At 38.5% G+C, this 20,473-nt stretch overlaps 1 protein-coding gene across 5 annotated transcripts in view; it reads left to right on the top strand.

Annotated features, from left to right (window-relative positions):
* LOC137233654 (bromodomain-containing protein DDB_G0280777-like) overlaps nucleotides 1-20,473 on the top strand; it is a 765,544-nt gene that overhangs the window by 121,975 nt on the left and 623,096 nt on the right. For all 5 annotated transcript variants that reach the window (XR_010947521.1, XR_010947522.1, XR_010947524.1 and 2 more), the window contains exon 3: nucleotides 14,350-14,456. Coding sequence is in view for 1 of the 5 variants with exons in the window: in XM_067756862.1 (XP_067612963.1) it covers nucleotides 14,350-14,456 (107 nt within the window). In the remaining 4 variants the exon portion in view is untranslated. The remainder of the gene's footprint in view (nucleotides 1-14,349; nucleotides 14,457-20,473) is intronic.

Below are 20,473 nucleotides of genomic sequence, written 5' to 3'. Positions count from 1 at the left end.
AATGTAGATCCTGATCAAACGTCACACCCAAGATTTTGGGGTGTAGGACAGTCGGTAGCGTAGTGCCATCGACGTGGATGTTCAATATGGTCGACATTTGGGGCGTCCATGTTGTAAATAAGGTCGCGGAAGATTTAGTCGGTGACAATGACAGGTTTCGCGAGGCGAAAAAACTGGAGAGATCAGGGAGATAGCCGTTTATTCTATTGCATAGCTCATCGATCTTTGGGCCTGGGCCTGTGGCCATTATTGTGCAGTCATCGGCGTAGGAAACGATTGTGACTCCTTCCGGTGGTGAAGGTAGCTTAGATATGTAGAAATTAAACAAAAGCGGGGATAGGACACCACCCTGTGGCACCCCTTGTTTAATTCTCCTTTGTTTTGATGTTTCGTTTCTGAATTGCACCGATGCCTGCCGACCACCCAGATAATTTGCGGTCCACCTTTTAAGACATGGGGGAAGGGTAGACCCTTCCAGGTCTTCCAGTAACGAGCCATGGTTGACCGTATCAAAAGCTTTTGATAGGTCTAACGCTACGAGTACTGTTCTATGGTGGGGATATTGATTCAAACCGCAATTTATCTGGGTGATAATGACATTTAGCGCGGAGGTAGTGCTATGGAGTTTTCTGAAGCCATGCTGATGAGGGGCTAGCTGCAAATGTGCTTGGAAATGATGGAGCAAAATGGCTTCAAGCGTCTTTGCCACTGGCGATAGGAGAGATATCGGACGATATGACTCACCTACGTTAGCTGGTTTCCCAGGCTTTAGTAGCGGGACCACCTTGGCCATTTTCCATTTCGCGGGTATGACAAAGGTGGAAAGAGACAGGTTGAAGACATGCGCTAAATATTTGAAACCCTCTTTCCCTAGGTTTTTAAGCATCGGCATGGCTATGCCGTCTGGGCCCACTGCTTTGGATGGTTTAGCACGACCAATGGCGTCCTCAACCTCTCTAGCGGTGATGGTAATTGGTGACGCGCTGAGTTTGTGTTTATGTGCACGTCTATTGGCTCTCCGTCTATCTTTGTCGACCGTAGGATGCATTATATATTGTCGGCAGAAAGCGCTCGCGCATTTTTTCGCATCCGACAGCACCTTATCGCCGAAGGCGATAGAAACTTTGTCCTTGTGCTTAGTCGGATTCGATAGGGACTTTACGGTGGACCAAAGTTTACCTACACCGGTAGAGAGGTTACAACCTCTTAGGTGCTCTTCCCATTTCGCCCGCTTGTGTTCGTCCACAAGCAATCTGATGCGTTGGATTATATCCCTTATTTGGGGGTCGCCTGGATCAAGCTGTCTTATAAGGTCGCGTTCCCTCGCTAAGCTCGCGGCCTCCGCCGGGAAGTGGGGCCGGATTTCGGGAATTCTCCCGGCGGGAATGAAATGTGCCGAGGCGGATTCAATGACCTTACGGAAGGCACGCTCCCCTTGGCGGGCATCAGTCGGGATAGGGAGGGCAGCAAAGCTGCTGTCTGTTGCAGATTTATATTCTTCCCACTTTCCTTTTTTGAAGTTTATGAAAGTGCGTTTTTCGGTGACGATGAAGTCGGCGGTACGCTCGAACGAAATAAGTATGGGCAGGTGGTCGGATGCCAATGTTACCATCGGCTGCCAGTTGACGCAGTTTACGAGTTCTGCGCTCACGATTGAGATATCTGGCGAGTTATGACAGCTTCCTACCATACGTGTGGGGGCGTCTCCGTTAATTGTGCAGAACGTCGTTTCGTCTATTTGATCCGCCAACATCTCACCCCTACTGTCCGCCCGCAAGTTTGAATGCCATAGGTCGTGATGGGCATTGAAATCGCCTAAGATAATGCGATTGTTGCCAGTGAGAAAGGCCTCGATATTAGGGCGGTATCCACTGGGGCAACAGGTGACAGGAGGGATGTAGATGTTGATGATTTCTAGATTTGCATCGCCTGACCGGACAGATAGGCCTTGACGTTCTAAGACATTGTCACTGCGGTCGATGCCAGGATCAAATATATGATATTGCACAGAGTGGTGTATAATAAACGCGAGGCCGCCTCCATTTCCGCTCTCGCGGTCTTTCCTGTGGACATTATAACCAGAGCAGGTCTGCAATGCAGATCTTGCTGTGAGTTTAGTCTCTTGAATCGCAGCAATGCGGATGTTGTGCCGCTTCATGAAATCAACTATCTCCGTAATTTTCCCAGTTAGTCCATTACAGTTGAACTGCAGAATTCTGAAGTGCATGAGGGGTGACGCCGCCACTCTAGGGGTAAGTGAGGGGTGACTACGCCTAGGTTGTGGAAGGCCAGGACGCAATTGCTGTTGTGGCCTTGGGACTGGGCGCCCTTGGGCAAGCATTGGGGTACCCGGATGATTTGGGTTTGCGACCTGGCAACATGGCGCGATGAAACCCGTCGAGGGGTTGCCGTCGCGGAGACCATAACATCTAGGAAAGTGGCACCACCCAAGGCAGGAGCTGCATTGAGCGGATGTCGCAAACCTATATATTCTGTGCTGGCAGACGGTGCAAACGGAGGCAGGGACTAAGAGTCTGTTTCCCTGACCTGCACGATTGCTGCCAGAAAAGAGGGGAGGAGAAGAAGACGTGGGCAGGGGCTGATGCTCAGCATTGCTACCAGCTCTACTACGAAGGTAGTAGTTATGAGTGGTATCAGCTGTTTGAGTTGTTGGCGCCGTGGGGCGCGAGCAGCAGCGGGTACTTGTTGTGGCTTGCTGAGCAGCGAAGCTGCTGGAAGGTAGTGGGGATACCCTTAGGCGTAGACTACGGGACGCCCTTGGGCGTGAGCAGCAAGGAGCCACAAAAGATTTATAAAAGTTACGTGGACGTCAGGTTTTGGGATCAAGCCCAGAACAACCTGTCCGATGCAACCATCCCTTGCACGAGACACACTGAACAGAGTATGACCGTCCTAAAAAGATTCTTTTCTGGCAAATGCAGCAAAACCATTTCTCAGGACCGGGGTGAGGAGACGGACCCGGATTGGGTTCCATACCTTCCCGGAGTAAGAGAATATGTAGCAGTCCTGCTGCAAGGAGCTGCTGGGAGGATGACAATTTGTGGGAGGGACGAAACAAATTAAATGGGGTCACACTGAAATGACAGTCCTTGGTCGGGAAAAATCCCGAGTCGCTCCGGTACATAGAACCGACTGCCTTGGGAAGCGAGTCAGTAGGGATTTTTTCAGTAGTAACTTTTTTGTTTGCTGAAATATATACGAATGTTTTTTAAAAATATGTCTAAGAGACGTATCGTTATCTTTTACGTGACTACAAATTTTATATATAATTTTTGCCTAAAATGGTAATTTTAGCTAATATTTTTTTAAGTATAGTTTAAACCAGTTAAATCATTCAATTGAAGTACAAAAAAAATTTTTTTTTTTTATTATTTTTTTTTTTGCTATAAATTAAGGTCCTTCGAAAAAGACTGATTTTTGTAAGGACAAGTCCAAGACAAGTCAAACCTAATTTTTAATATAATGAAAAAACAATACTTTTCTTTAAAAATCATTTAAAACAAGTGAATATATATCAAATAATTGATAAAGAAAAACAAAAATACAATGTAAGTTTTTTTTATATCTTTAGGGTCCTTAAATTTGAACACGTCTCTCAGACGTACGTTATCTTTCTAGGGTAAAAAAATAACGTTATCTTTCTAGGGTTAATCAACAAACCCCAAAATACAAATAAAGCATCCGTTAATGCCAACTACAATTATGAGATGTGGTCAACCTTTCATCGAGGGCATCCTTTACTAACGTAGCGGGCTTTCTCATATAACTATCGACTGTTTCGCTGAAAATAGGCTTCCGTTCCTCGGTCTCAGCACCGTTTCTAAAGGTTGTTTCAATTAAGGGATGTGGCCAACCTTTTCTCTGCCCGTCAGATTCATTCTTGGACAATGATTGTGGATTTTTGACACAAGAAAGATAGCGAATTTCCTTGTGTCCAGGTTGTACCCTAAGGTGGTAATATCCTAAAAAAAAACGCAATGATATACTCAAAGAAAATCTGAGTGAGCTTTCGCTGTATTTGAGGTGAAACCACAGCCCCCTCGATTCACCGGAATACTCAAGTCAGGAGACACGACATTTATTCAAGTTTTAAAGATGCAATGTACCTATACAGATTACCACAGGCTTTTCCTGCTCCTCGCGGGTACAATAATAGGGTCGCGCAAGTGATTCACGTGCCCACGTTGCTCTCTTCCGACACCTTACTCATGGATTGTATAGCCATGGTATTTAAGTTGCCTTTGGCATATTTTTTTACTACTTCTAACAAGGAGGGGTTTTATTTGAGCCAGCAACAGTATTTGAAATGACTTCGAACTACATTCTCTAAGCCATATATGTTCATTTTGCTTCGAAAATCAATACTGTCAGGACTTTCTGTCTACATCAATGTACAGAGATTAAATTGGAATATTCAAGTGTATTAAATCTAACCAACACCACATAATTAACTAAGAACCACAAAATTATTATATTGAGCTTAATGTTGCTGAACAACACTAATATTTGAACATAATTTATATAAGCCTACATGTATACACTACTAATGTTGTCAAATCATGTTGCTTGGTATGTTTTGTGGTTTTCATAACAAACAAAACCGCGCGTGTTTTATTTAACCACATAAAAAACATTTTTCATGTGCGCTTCAATTGGTAAAAAAGGCAGATATTTTCATAATCTCAATTATGCACGACAAAAGCAGACATGATGATATTTTAGCTATAATAATAAAAAAAATAACAGAAAAAAAGCAAAAAGCTCACAAACTAAAAATTTATATAATAAAAAAAAATGATTTTGTTGCAATGTGTGCGGCATAATTTTGTGGCATTTCAAAAATATTGCCATTGGCAGTTGAAGTTGGTTGTAGAGGCACGTGCGTTTTTGCTCAGTTATTTATTTATTTATTTTTTTTATTTGTTTTTTTAAATCTTAATGCTTGTGGGTTCATAAGCTGAATGTTTGTGCATTTGACAGCTGTCATTACGGTTTGACATTCACTTGAATAGACGCGAAAAGTTTTTTTTTGTAATTTGTGTTTTATAGATAAATTTTAATACCTTCCTTTTTATTTTAAATGATTATTTTTATGTTTTGTTTCATTTCTTCCTATAAGTTGTTGTGTTGTTGTATTTTTCTATTTGTCGGCTAAAATGCTTTACTAAATGTTAGCGTTTAGCTGTAAATTAATGACAAGAATTGTCGTTGGCAGTCAACGAGCACAATGAGTGGTTTATTCAGCTAAATAATCATACATATCTATATAGACATGCGGGACACTCCAAGTCAGTTGCACTGGGACTTATTTGTAGTTAAATGCCGCCCTTCCAAGAAGCAATGATAGCTTGCAATTCAACCCTTTACTTTCAACACCAAGAGGTGGTTCCTTGTAACATTATTTCGAAGTTTCTGGCAGTATTTTTTCAAGATACAGCAGCGAGCACGAAAATAGCAGTACTTGATTCAGTTTAATATTTCTTATTTCTACATATATTCGATAATTTAAAAAAAATTCTATGAAACTTGTAACTGAAACTATGCGAACTGAGAATCTGAAAAACATTTTCGAAAACATTCCGAAAATTCCAGTGAGTTTTACGAACATTTCGATATCTTTATTTAGAGTTTTCTGAATCGTTATTGGCTATGATGAAGAAAAGCCATACAAAGCCATTTCAAGAACATCTTCAAAAAAATTCGAAAATTCAGAAAATTTTACAAAAATTTCGAAATTTCTACTAGAATTTTTTAGTTTTTTTTTATACTCAGTTGAGCAGAGCTCACAGAGTATATTAAGTTTGATTGGATAACGGTTGGTTGTACATATATAAAGGAATCGAGATAGATATAGACTTCCATATATCAAAATAATCAGGATCGAAAAAAAATTTGATTGAGCCATGTCCGTCCGTCCGTCCGTTAACACGATAACTTGAGTAACTTTTGAGGTATCTTGATGAAATTTGGTATGTAAGTTCCTGAGCACTTATCTCAGATCGCTATTTAAAATGAACGATATCGGACTATAACCACGCCCACTTTTTCGATATCGAAAATTTCGAAAAATATAAAAAGTGCGATAATTCATTACAAAAGACAGATAAAGCGACGAAACTTGGTAGTTGAGTTGAACTTATGACGCAGAATAGAAAATTAGTAAAATTTTGGACAATGGGCGTGGCACCGCCCACTTTTAAAAGAAGGTAATTTAAAAGTTTTTCAAGCTGTAATTTCGCAGTCGTTGAAGATATCATGATGAAATTTGGCAGGAACGTTACTCCTATTACTATATGTACGCTTAATAAAAATTAGCAAAATCGAAGAAGGACCACGCCCACTTTTAAAAAAAAATTTTTTTTAAAGTTAAATTTTAACAAAAAATTTAATATCTTTACAGTATATAAGTAAATTATGTCAACATTCAACTCCAGTAATGATGTGGTGCAACAAAATACAAAAATAAAAGAAAATTTCAAAATGGGCGTACCTCCGCCCTTTGTCATTTAATTTGTCTAGGATACTTTTAACGCCATAAGTCGAACAAAAATTAACCAATCCTTTTGAAATTTGGCAGGGGCATATATTTTATGACCTTAACTGTTTTCTGTGAAAATGGGTGGAATCGGTTGATGCCACGCCCAGTTTTTATACACAGTCGTCCGTCTGTCCTTCCGCATGGCCATTAACACGATAAATCGACATATCTTTAACGAACTTAGTTCACGTGCTTACTTGAACTCACTTTATCTTGGTATGAAAAAAGAACGAAATCCGACTATGACCACGCCCACTTTTTCGATATCGAAAATTACGAAAAATGAAAAAAATGCCATAATTCTATACCAAATACGAAAAAAGGGATGAAACATGGTAAGGTAATTGGATTGTTTTATTGACGCGAAATATAACTTTAGAAAAAACTTTATAAAATGGTTGTGACACCTACCATATTAAGTAGAAGAAAATGAAAAAGTTCTGCAGGGCGAAATAAAAAACCCTTAAAATCTTGGCAGGTATTACATATATAAATAAATTAGCGGTATCCAACAGATGATGTTCTGTGTCACCCTGGTCCACATTTTGGTCGCGATCTGGAAAACGCCTTCACATATACAACTACCACCACTCCCTTTTAAAACTCTCATTAATACCTTTAATTTGATACCCATATCGTACAAACTCATTCTAGAGTCACCCCTGGTCCACCTTTATGGCGATATCTCGAAAAGGCGTCCACCTGTAGAACTAAGCTCCACGCCCTTTTAAAATACTCATTAACACCTTTCATTTGATACCCATATCGTACAAACATATTCTAAAGTCACCCTTGGTCCACCTTTATGGCGATATCTCGAAAAGGCGAACACCTATAGAACGAAGGCCAACTCCCTTTTAAAACTCTCATTAATACCTTTAATTTGATACCCATATCGTACAAACTCATTCTAGAGTCACCCCTGGTCCACCTTTATGGCGATATCTCGAAAAGGTGTCCACCTGTAGAACTAAGCCCCACGCCCTTTTAAAATACTCATTAACACCTTTCATTTGATACCCATAAATGTACAAACATATTCTAAAGTCACCCTTGGTCCACCTTTATGGCGATATCTCGAAAAGGCGAACACCTATAGAACGAAGGCCAACTCCCTTTTAAAACTCTCATTAATACCTTTAATTTGATACCCATATCGTACAAACTCATTCTAGAGTCACCCCTGGTCCACCTTTATGGCGATATCTCGAAAAGGTGTCCACCTATAGAACTAAGCCCCACGCCCTTTTAAAATATTCATTAACACCTTTCATTTGATACCCATATCATACAAACATATTCTAAAGTCACCCTTGGTCCACCTTTATGGCGATATCTCGAAAAGGCGAACACCTATAGAACGAAGGCCAACTCCCTTTTAAAACTCTCATTAATACCTTTAATTTGATACCCATATCGTACAAACTCATTCTAGAGTCACCCCTGGTCCACCTTTATGGCGATATCTCGAAAAGGCGTCCACCTGTAGAACTAAGCTCCACGCCCTTTTAAAATACTCATTAACACCTTTCATTTGATACCCATATCGTACAAACATATTCTAAAGTCACCCTTGGTCCACCTTTATGGCGATATCTCGAAAAGGTGAACACCTATAGAACGAAGGCCAACTCCCTTTTAAAACTCTCATTAATACCTTTAATTTGATACCCATATCGTACAAACTCATTCTAGAGTCAACCCTGGTCCACCTTTATGGCGATATCTCGAAAAGGTGTCCACCTGTAGAACTAAGCCCCACGCCCTTTTAAAATACTCATTAACACCTTTCATTTGATACCCATATCGTACAAACAAATTCTAGTGTCACCCCTGGTCCACCTTTATGGCGATATCTCGAAACGGCGTCCACCTATAGAACTAAGGCCCACTCCCTTTTAAAATACTCATTAACAGCTTTCGTTTGATGGCCATATTGTATAAACAAATTCTAGGGTCACTCCTGGTCCACCTTTATGGCGATATCTCGAAACGGCGTCCACCTATGGAACTAAGGATTACTCCCTTTTAAAATACTCATTAACACCTTTCTTTTGATACCCATATTGTACAAACAAATTCTAGGGTCACCCCTGGTCCACCTTTATGGCGATATCTCGAAACGGCGTCCACCTATGGAACTAAGGATTACTCCCTTTTAAAATACTCATTAACACCTTTCTTTTGATACCCATATTGTACAAACAAATTCTAGTGTCACCCCTGGTCCACCTTTATGGCGATATCTCGAAAATGCGATCACCTATACAACAACCACCACTCCCTTTTAAAACACTCATTAATACCTTTAATTTGATACCCATATCGTACAAACACATTCTTTAGTCACCCCTGGTCCATCTTTGTGGCGATATTTCGAAACGGCGTCCACCTATAGAACTAAGGCCCACTCCCTTTTAAAATACTCATTAACACTTTTCGTTTGATGGCCATATTGTACAAACAAATTCTAGGGTCACTCCTGGTCCACCTTTATGGCGATATCTCGAAACGGCATCCACCTATGGAACTAAGGATTACTCCCTTTTAAAAAACTCATTAACACCTTTCTTTTGATACCCATATTGTACAAACTAATTCTAGGGTCACCCCTGCTCAACCTTTATGGCGATATCTCGAAGCGGCGTCCACCTATGGAACTAAGGATTACTCCCTTTTAAAATATTCATTAACGCCTTTCATTTGATACCCATATCGTACAAACGCATTCTAGAGTCAACCCTGATCCACCTTTATGGCTATATCCCTAAATGGCGTCCACCTATAGAACTATGGCCCACTCCCTCATAAAATACTCTTTAATGCCTTTCATTTGATACGCATGTCATACAAACACATTCCAGGGTTTCCCTCGGTTCATTTTCCTACTTGGTTATTTTCCCTTATGTTGTCACCATAGCTCTCAACTGAGTATGTAAAGTTCGGTTACACCCGAACTTAACCTTCCTTACTTGTTGGTTATGGGTAAAGAAATCTTTACACAGCTAGCTCAAAAAAACTTTTGAAAAAGTTCGAAAAATTTTCGAAAATTTGGATCTATTTTTAGCTTTCGAATTTGTTTGTGTATACAGGGAAAGAGTTTTGAAATTCAAACTATTAAAACCAAGAGTTTTCTGAATTGTTATTGGCTATGCGTAAGAAAAACCATACAAAGCCATATCAAGAACATCTTCAAAAAAATTCGAAAATTCGAGAAAATTTTACAAAAATTTCGAACTTTTTACTAGTTTTTTTGTTTTTTTTTTGGGTACAGGTAAAGAAATCTTTGCGCAGCTATGTCAAAAAAATTTTCCAAATAGTTCGAAAATTTTTCGAAAATTTTGGACTTTTTTTAGCTTTCGAATTTTTTTTTTTTGGTATACAGGGAAATAGTTTTGAAACTCAAACTATTTAAAACAATAGCACATATTTCGAACCTTTTATTCAGAGTTGTCTGAATTATTTTTTCAGTATGAGTTCGGAAATTCTACAGAGCTATATCAAAAACACTTTAGATAAAATTTGGAAGTGCGATAAAATTTTATAAAAATTTGAAACTTTTTATTTAGAGTTTTCTGAATTTTTTTCAGTATGAGAATGAAAAACTATGCAAAAAAATCTCAAGAGCTCGAAGAAAGTAACGTAAAGCATTTACAAAAAATGTTTTCGAAAAAATTCGATAAACTTTAAGACAGTTTCGAATATTTTACCAGGAGATTTCTGAATGCATTTTGCAGCTGAAACTATGTAAAACAATCACAAAAATGTTTTAGATTAAATTCGATAGTTAGGGGAAATTTTACGAATATTTCGAGCCTTTTTATTAAGAACTTTCTGAAGTTTTTCGACTATAAGTACGAGAAACTATACAAAGAAATCTCAAGATAATTTTCTGAAAAATTCAAAAATTCGAAAAATTTTTACAATTTCAGTTTTTTCTGATTTTTTTATTATGAGTTGAAAAACAATGTAAAGCTATTTAAAAACATGTTCAAAAAAATTCGAAAATTCCAGAAAAATTTAGGAAACATAATTAATTTTTTATTTAGAGTTTTCTAAACTTTTTTATCTTATATTTCTCAAAAATTGGGAACTTTTTATAAAGAGGTTTCTGACTTGGAAAATTATGCAAAGCAATCTCAAAAACTTCTTCGAAAAAGTTCGAAGATTTGAGATAATTTTAAGAAAATTTGGAACTTTTTATTTAGAGTTTTTCGGGCATTTTTTGGTAGAAAATGATTGTATTTAGTTGCTGAAAATATAAAAACCACTCTTAAAAACTTTTTTTTTGTTTATTTAAGAAAAAATTGTACGAATTTTCAATTTTTGATTCAGATTTCCTGTGTTTTTTTTTTTAACTGCATTCAATAAATCTTTTAAGCAATCTAATCCCAAAACGAATTTCAAAACTCGAATTTTTTTCCTGAAAAAACTATTTTTTTTTTTTATTAAAAATTAATTGCACATTGAGTTTGGAATGGAATGCCTCACAGATATGAATGGCTTTCAAATCATTTGGAATAGTATTTAAGTAGTTGGAGCTCGCGCTAGCTGCACCAGAAATGTATAAAGTGTAATAACACACAACATTCATACATACAGTATGCCTAAAACACTTACATATGTTTTTATCTGTTTGTTGCATTTGGTTCTTTAGCAACAAAATGTTGGTCACGCCGCCACTGTCATGCCACAAGCTATTTATATGTTGCACTACTCATACGCTTAGTTTATTTAAAATATGTTTTGTGTATTTGTTTTTGTAAGTGTGTTTATGTTAGTTACTCATGCACACGATAGTCAGCGAGCAGCAACCGTCAAAATTTAACATGCAACATGCCACATGCAATGTTTATAAAACTCGATGCCTTTCAAGATATTTGTTATATGTTTCCTTTTCATATTTTTTTATTTTATTTTTTGTTCTTGTGCTGGCACTCTTTCGACTTTTTCTTTGCCAATTTTGGCAGTTTTCACCAAACAAACACGTTAATGTACATGTTTACATTGTTTTTGATTTGCTTGGTTTGGTTTTTTTTGCGAAATTTGTTTGGTCGCAAATATATTTTCTATTTAATTTCTTGCAAAGCAGCCTTGTCGTCACTTTACTGCTTGTGTTATTTTGGTGGGCGAAAAAAAAATACAGTAATAATTTGAGTGGTGAATGTATTGCTTTGACTTGCCAAACGAATTCCGTGTTGTAATTTAATTTTACTATTTTAGCAAGTACTTGAAAAAGAGTTGTCAGTAGTGTTTTATTTTGCAATCGTGAAATGAGCTTGATTGTTTTAAATGTGAAAAGTTTTTATTAAAACTGGCATCCGTAATTTTTTTTTTTAAGGGTTGTTTTATACAAATGCCTTTAAAGGGGTGTAATAGAATTTCGCAAGCAAGAGGAATATACTAAGGAAATATATGCTGACGCTGTTTAAGTAGCATTAGCTAAGTCTCAATGTATGTGTGAATTGCCACCACGTCTAATAGAGTCCTGTTTCACAAAAGTTCAAGGCTTCTAATACAAGTGAATTTTTTTCAGAAAAGTATTCTTTTCATAAGAAAATAATTTTACTTCCTTTAAAAGACTTATAGTTATCGTGAACTAAGCCAAAAGTTGTTGGTAGAGGTAACAAATGCTTTGGGGGGACTGATCAGTGCTTGTTGTAAAGGAATGCCTTTGGCTCTTATTAGAACTGATATGCTGTAAGTTGTTATTTAACGAAGAGGACCGAAAGAGGTATCAAGTGTCGCCCCATCGGGCTAGGGGGCTTAGAATATATCAGCGGTATGTATGCCTATCGTAAGAGGCGACCAAAATACCAAATCTATTCAAGGAATTGAGTAGCGCTACACTCTCGAGGGGTTGCGAGCGAAATATATAGCTTCTTCAACCCAATTGCTAACCTCACCTAACCGCGGCGAATCCTGTTTCATTAACAGCCGAGGCTTTGACGACCCCGTACTTCCGATGGATCTAGGGGATGGGAGAGAGGGATGGCCTTGACGGTTTCATGTGGTCATATCAAATCGTTGCCGAGATGATCGAGCTAGTACCTTTAGGTGCTTGTTACCGGAAAGTAACGGGTCTGCATCCGGCAAATATCGATAACACTCACCAAGGCCTTCGGGAAGTAGTCACCAAATAGTCCCGTATTAAAGCAGAAAAAAATTCCGAAAAGGTTCTGGAATGGCCACAAACTGATCCAGAAAACAATGCCGAAGTGCTCCAAAAGCAATCTAAAATCAATCACGGAATAGGTCTGAAAGATTCCTGATTTGACCTCAGCATTGTCCGAAAACAGTTCTGAATTGATTTCGAAATAGCACAAAAAATAGTCCCGAAGTGATCTGTGGATATACTGGCAATAATCCTGAAATAGTGCAGAACCAACAATCTCAAAATGGTCCTTAATTCATCACAAAAAAATATACCAAATAGACCTCCTGAAATAGTTCCGAAATGACCCCAATGAGCCCTTCCCCTGCTCAGTCGGCGGATTCCGAAAAAAATATTTTCTCAGCCGGAGCATCATCTACCATTCGCATAACATAGCCTAATCAGCGATGTCACACTGTTTTAATTCGCTGGACCATATTGGTGTCTGGGTAAATTTGGTACAGCTCACCATAAACCTTCTTCGTTACTCGCCGTCGTGAACCATACAGCAGATACGGTATGTGACTTGCGGAGCATGATCTTTGTTTGCCGAGAGTTGCCTACTCAGTATAAAGAAGCATTTATTGACAAAAGGGATGCTTCGCTATTATATATTACTGTTTCAGTGCGGCTAAATTCTGCAGCTAATTCAATTTTCTCAGCATAAAATTAAAGAAATCGCACGATAGGGAGTCACCCTGCCAGAAACCTCGTGCTGATTGTGTTGCTCAATGTCATCTTGCACTGCCATTTAAGTTTAGTGGAGAAACCAACCATTAGGCATAGCGGCATATAGGCAGCTCCTTTTCATGCTGTCGGAACAGGATTTAAAATTTAGGAAGGGACGATTTGTGTCCATTTCTTTTTGCGCGGTTTTGGATATTTGGCGCATAGTTAAAAATAGGGCAATTGTGGATTTTCCAGGTCTGAAGCCGCACTGATAAGGTCTTATGATTCAATTAACGGTGGGCTTCAATCTAGAACCTTATACGCGACATTAAGAAGGCTGATAGTTGGTACAGTTTGAGTCAATTTCTTTTTTGTGGATTTGGCAAAAAACACTTAGATTGAGATCATAGGGCATGCATTCTACCGACCATATTTTGCATAGAAGTTGATCGGGTGCATTCCCAAGGCTTCGCGGCCGTATTCGATTAGCTCCGCGGGCAAGCCATCAGCGGCCGCAGCCCCTGTTTTCCCAATATGGTTATCCGTATTCTTTCTTTGTCATAGTCGGGTGGGGGAACATTTTTTCTATCATCATCGATTCCCTAGGCATTAAATCACTGTCTCAATTCAGGGTTATAGAGAAGAGTTTGCCCCATAATCTAGGCACTCTCTGAACATCGGTTAAGAGACCGCTATTTTCGTTTTCACAAGAGCCCGCCCCGGGCCTAAAAACTTCTGTCAGCCTCCAACTGTTTTTTTGTAAAACTTGCGGGCATTATTCCTGGTAGCTAGCACTTCAAGCTCCTCGCACTCAGTACCCTTCTAAAGTTATATTTTTGATGACTTTGTATTTGTTGTTAGAAATTTGTGCTGTGTATGTGTGGTATTACTAAAGCTCTTTATATACCTAAATACAAACAAACAAATTTTTTATTCAAGAAATAATTTTTTCAATTTTATATTTCAGGCTGTGCCTTTTTAACTTACTTTACACCGGAGAGCACAACAACAGCTGCGAATTCACCAACAATGCCACAAGCAGCTGTGCTCAATGACAAATCGGCTTTAACAGGGGTAAGTGAAATTGCTGAGTTAGCAACTTTTTTATAGCACAGATAACTGTTGTTGTAGTTGCTTGTAGTTTCTTGTAGTTTATTGTTTTATACGATTTATTTCCCCTAAACAAATTTCTGGAAAAAAAATTTTTTTAAATGTGCATGCTTCTTTACTCAAGCACTTTAAAATAAAACATTTTGTTTATTAAATCTTTTTTAAATAGCAAACAAATAGTTTGAACCCTTTATATTAAATTTTCTTCTCATCGCAAATTTTATTCATAATTTTTTTTCAATTTTATTTTATACTAGAAGACCCGGCATACGTTGTCCTGCCCTAAATTTGTCAATCTGCATACATTTTAACAAGCTTTTTCCGTCTGGCACTCTCCCCTCCCCCCCCTCCCCCCTCTTCACCTTTCCCTAATCCTTTTATTCACTCCTCCCTCCGTCTTTTTCGCTTCATCTATCTCCATCTTCGCCTCATTCTATCTCTTTCTCAATCTCCTTCGCTCTTTTCACTTTTCTCTTCTCTCGATTTCTTCTTATTCTTCTGCATGCCTTATTGCCTGTCCCAGAAGGTGGCATGTATTTTATTCCAGTCCCAGTCCCAGTCCCATTTCGAGTCTCAGTCCCAGTTCTAGTCCTAATCCCAGTCCCAGTCCGTCTCTGGATAATATTTTACTCTGTACTAAAGCACTCATCAACAGCTTTCATTTGATATCCACATTGTATAAACACATTCTAGGGGTACCCGGGTCAACGTTTTGGCCTATATCTCGAGACCCTAGTCACCCAGGGGTATGAAAATTACCCTCTACTAAAGCACTCATCAACAGCTTCCATTTAACATCGATATTCTATACAAACATTCTAGGGGTAACCAGGTCCACTCTTTGGCCTATATCTCGAGACCCGAGTCACCCAGGGGTATGAAAATTACCCTCTACTAAAGCATGATCAGCAGCTTCCATTTGACATCGATATTCTATACAAACATTCTAGGGGTACCCAGGTCCACGCTTTGGCCTCTATCTCGAGACCCGAGTCACCCAGGGGTATGAAAACTACCCTCTACTAAAACACTCATCAACAGCTTTCATTTGATATCAATACTCTATAAACACATTTTAGGGGTACCCGGTCCACTTTTTGGCCTATAGCTCGAGACCCTAGTCACCCAGGGGTATGAAAATTACCCTCTACTAAAGCGCTCATCAACAGCTTTCATTTGATATCCATATTCTATACACACATTCTAGGAGTACCCAGGTCCACGTTTTGGCCTATATATCGAGACCCGAGTCACCCAGGGGTATGAAAATTACCCTCTACTAAAGCACTCATCAACAGCTTTCATTTGATATCCATATTCTATAAACACACTCTAGGGGTACCCGAGTCCACGTTTTGGCCTATATCTCGAAACCCTAGTCACACAGTCACCTATCCTATATTTCAAGTTAGAACAAACTACACACGGGGCGCAAAACAAATTCAAAATCGGTTCAGTAATTTAGGAGTCCATTGGCCTCAATTGTGTTTTTTATATATTAAGATAATCTTAAATTTTAATAAATAAAAAGTTTTACAAAGAAGGGAGTTCTGCAAAGAACTGTGCTTAAAAGTAGACTATGAATAACTTTCTGAATTTTTTTGCTTATTTACTAGACATATTTGGTACAAGTTTTAAGTATACTTTTAGGCTTTATTTATTTAAAAGGATGTTAAATCTATTATCCCAAAAGGCTGTCACAAAAGTTATTACATATTTTTGCTCTAAAAACCAACACCACTATTCAACCACGGATGCTCAGTTCAATCCAATCAATGTGTGTAGACACATTTGTAATTATCTCAATGCTGTACATTACCAATATTGTTGATTTAAATGTTGCTATTTGTATAGAGCCTAAAGCTAGCACGACAGGAAGATGATTGTTGTTGTTGCATCAGCCAGCTATTTATCAGTTAAAATCAGCATAACATTGTGGGCAAAATTCAAATTTTATCAAAATGTTTCTAAAGCCACAATTCAGGCGTAGCTGTATAAAAGCAGTTGCATACATTTAGGCGCAAGTATGGATTTGTTCAACTGACCACAACTTTATATACATAGTTACAATAAACTCATTATTCATTTACTCGAGAATATGCAATATTACTCTGACTGACCACTGACCTCAAAATCAGCCTTTGAGTTGATCTAAACTGATTTTGGTTTTCATCTGTGCTTTGGCTAACACTTTGAGCCCCGCCTGCCCCACCGGGTAACATTTATGTTTTGACGATTTGGGGCAATGTGAGCACCCGTGGGCATTGGTGGATTTACATTATGGGATATCGTCACCACCCATGGTCATAGGTCGTGTTTGATTTACCGACATTGTGATCACGGGTGGAAACGTTCTGCATACATTTACCATTGAAATAAAATTAGCTCGGTCCCAGTATGTAAACCTTTTTGACTTGGACTTTGTAATTTAGGTAAGAAAAATTCATTTTAGGACTTAAAAGGTAAGATATATTATATAAAAAAAAAAAACAAATGAATATAGCTATTCCAAAACTATTCAGAAAAAAAAAAATTAATTTAATAATGATTTATCTGTGGCTTTGAAAACACACCAAACACAATGCTTCTTCACACTTCTCACAAATTGTGTTAACCCTTTTGGCATTTTTTCGCTCATACGCCGCGTGTGTTTCTTTGACATTGTTTTATAGCATGGAGACTCAACAAACGTCAATCGATCTCCACCAGCAGGCCCCATGTTCGACTATTTATCAAGTTTGCAAGAGGAACTTCTTCGTCAGGATCTTCATCCAAGTCCATTGCTATATCTTCATCACTATCGTCGAAATCTTCGCCTGAAGAATCAGAACTTTCAGAATCTGGCTCAAAGTCATTATCAACAAATGCATCATCTGAAAATCCTGTAACTTCGTCTACACTCGATTTTTCGACCTCAGCAGCAATGTCACCACGTGTTAAAAGTTTTCTAGACATCTTAAATTAAATCTGTAAAGCAAATAAATGAAAAATAATATAAAAATAAAATAGATAAATACATAAAAATATAGAATTAGAGTATGCCCACTGGTGGCCACTTGGGTCCAATATGGATTTTGACATTCTGGGACAACGTGACCACCGGTGGTCACAAAAAAAAAACAGGAAACAAACAACAAAAATAGATTTGTTTTATCAAAAATAAATATCCCAATTGCATAAAATCAATAAAACTAAGTAAACAAATTTTTGTCCCAGCTTGTCAACTAAACCACAACCCTTCGACAGCTCGCGGTCCACCGGTGCAGAAAAAATGACCACGGGTGGGCACGCGTCTCAAAGTGTTAAGCGTGGAATTTGAAAAATTTGCTCATGACGCGTTCAATGTACCACCGAAACAACAAATAGTGGCTTTTGTGCGCTTGACTTGTTGTTGTGGTTGTCGTGAAATATTTTGGCGATTATCTGATTTATTGCGTTGATTTCACATGCAAAATTGAAAGCACGCATTGACTTTAATATCATTACATACATGCGTTAATATTTTGCTTGCAGCAAAACCTAGTCAAATATAGTAGGTACTAGTTTGCAGGAAACTTTCTTCGCGGGAGAACTGTATGAGGCCACAAAAGCGATGGAAAAGAGGTCGCGGCACTGTGGGGTGGACGCTGGTCATCAATCAACTGCGCAGGCGGTTCGATGTGGGACCCGTCAAACGAGCTCTTTGATTGATCGGCCGCTTCAGGTTTATAAACCTGCCTATCTAACGTCGGGTTTAACGCCAACTCGGAGAACACGGATATGGTCTTTTTTACTAAGAGATTTTAGCTTGGAGGCGCAGCCCTGCAGGAATCTTGTAAAAAATATCTAGGAACCATTCTCGATAGTAGAATGTCGAGGAATTTAACGCCAGGGAGAGAGTGAAGAAGGCCTCAACGCTACTAAACCATGTAAATGAATGCTGGAGTGTATGTGGGATCTACCGCCCTACCTCTCATTCAATTTTCGTATCCTCTCTCTCATTGGATATTGTAAAGCCTATCATATACTACGGAAGTAACTTCATACAGAAAAAAATGTTGGGGTGTACGTGGGGTCTATCACACTCTCTATCTTTCATTGAATACGTACAGCTTAGGTAAAGCTCATCCTGCATTACAAATTTTTTTTTTTGTATACTTCCGGACAAAAAAACTGTTCCTATACAATTTGACGTGGCAAGTAGGCTACCAATGCTTAGCGTAACAGAAGCCCTGTAAAACCCTATTCGACCTGGTGGCAAATAGCAAAGCGTTAACACCATCAACGAGACTCAATGCCTCGGGGCAGCTTAAGCGCAGACCATGGGGTTATAGTATTGTAGCGTCATCATTTTGCTGGAAGGACTATTACCTTATTCCGTATCTGAGCTTCGAAGGGGCTCATAGAGCTACAATAGAGGTGAAAATTTGGCGCAAGAGTGCTCAAATTTCAAACGAAGCGATACACTTGTATGTCGATAGCTCCAAGGTAGAGGAAATAGTATGGTCTGGAAATGAACATATCCATCAAGCTGCCCCAATACTGTAGTACTTTTCAAGCAAAAGGAGAAGCCGTAACCGAGGCAGTAGAAACAATGGAAGAATTAAGCTTAAACTGTAACCGCATCAACTTTTATATTGACTGTCAAGCAGCAATTAAGGCAATAATCGCACAAAACACAGTGGTGGAAAAAGTGAAAAATCGGAATAGCTAAGAAGGGCGTGTCACTCGCAGCTTGGTACGTAGACGTCACAATCAGATGTGGCAAGTTTAAGAGAAGGCTAGAGTTGCACCTGACCTGTGTAGGTCTAATTCGGACCGGACATTGCCTTCTGGGGTCAGATGCATTTAAATCAGGTCTGTGCAGTGATAACAGATGTAGGAAATGCGGGTTGGAGGAAGAAACTACCGAACACGTTTTTTGTTGATGCTCTGTGATTACCAGGCGGAGATTAAAGCTATTGGTTTCATTTCGATTTTAGATTGTGTCGCCATTATTTGTGTCTAATCACTTTGACAGACATGAATACAAAAGCGATTGCCTTTGGTTACTTATGCAAAATTTTAATGTGAAACATTTCCGTCTATATCTACTTTATGATAAGATGCAGCTGAATACTTCTGTTTGCTGTCTGTATATATATATGTGTCAATAAATGTATGGCATCTAGATAGTAGAATTTTCTGGCAGTACCTATTTGATTTTCATATGTGCAGACTCTTGAAAGCGGCACAAATAGAGCATGTGTTGTGCCTTAAAGTAGGCAAGGTTATGAATTGTGTGTTTCTATTTGGCGATCAGCCTAACAAAACGGCCAGTGTACTTTTAGAAATATTAGATATAAGAACGTTATTTCTGGATCTAGAAAATACTTACATATCTTAAATAGTAATTATTGAGCCTGGAGGTATGTAAAGTTTTATTTTGTTTTTTGATTTTCCGACAGGTTGGATAAATTATTTATATTGGAATGATTTTCCGTCATCCCTTGTCAAATTTGGTTTTGAGCCAAACTGGTTTCGGCGTTGTGCCATCATCCATGTCGATTTTCTTTCTGATCTGTTGTTGTCGTTTGTCTTATATTTATAGTTCGTAGGTACATGAGCAGGTATTGTCAAAATTGATATTTGTGTATATTTAGTTATGTGTATGTGCTGTGTGTTAATACAGAACCGAGGGTGGTTTTTACTGATCGATTTGTGTGGCTGACTGAGGCAGGTAAAAATCCGTAATTTTAGTCGATTGGCCATATTTGTGTGTTTGTTGTTTTGGTGCGTTAATTGTTTTGTGTTTATTCGTTGTTGTGTGTTTGTCTGCTGTACCTGTGTGATGTGCTGGTTGTTCATACAGAACCGAGGGTGGTTTTTACTGATCGATTTGTATGGCTGATTGGGCAGGTAAAATGTAAATTTCGCTACTGCGTTTTCCATATGACAATAAAACAAATATAGTGCCGAATTTCTGGATTCGAGTAATACCTATCTAAGGTAAGGGGTGTATT

Source organism: Eurosta solidaginis, chromosome 5, assembly GCF_040869045.1.
Source record: "Eurosta solidaginis isolate ZX-2024a chromosome 5, ASM4086904v1, whole genome shotgun sequence".
In the NCBI taxonomy this organism is placed as follows: Eukaryota; Metazoa; Arthropoda; class Insecta; order Diptera; family Tephritidae; genus Eurosta; species Eurosta solidaginis.
This window is presented reverse-complemented; position numbering and strand designations above follow the sequence as displayed.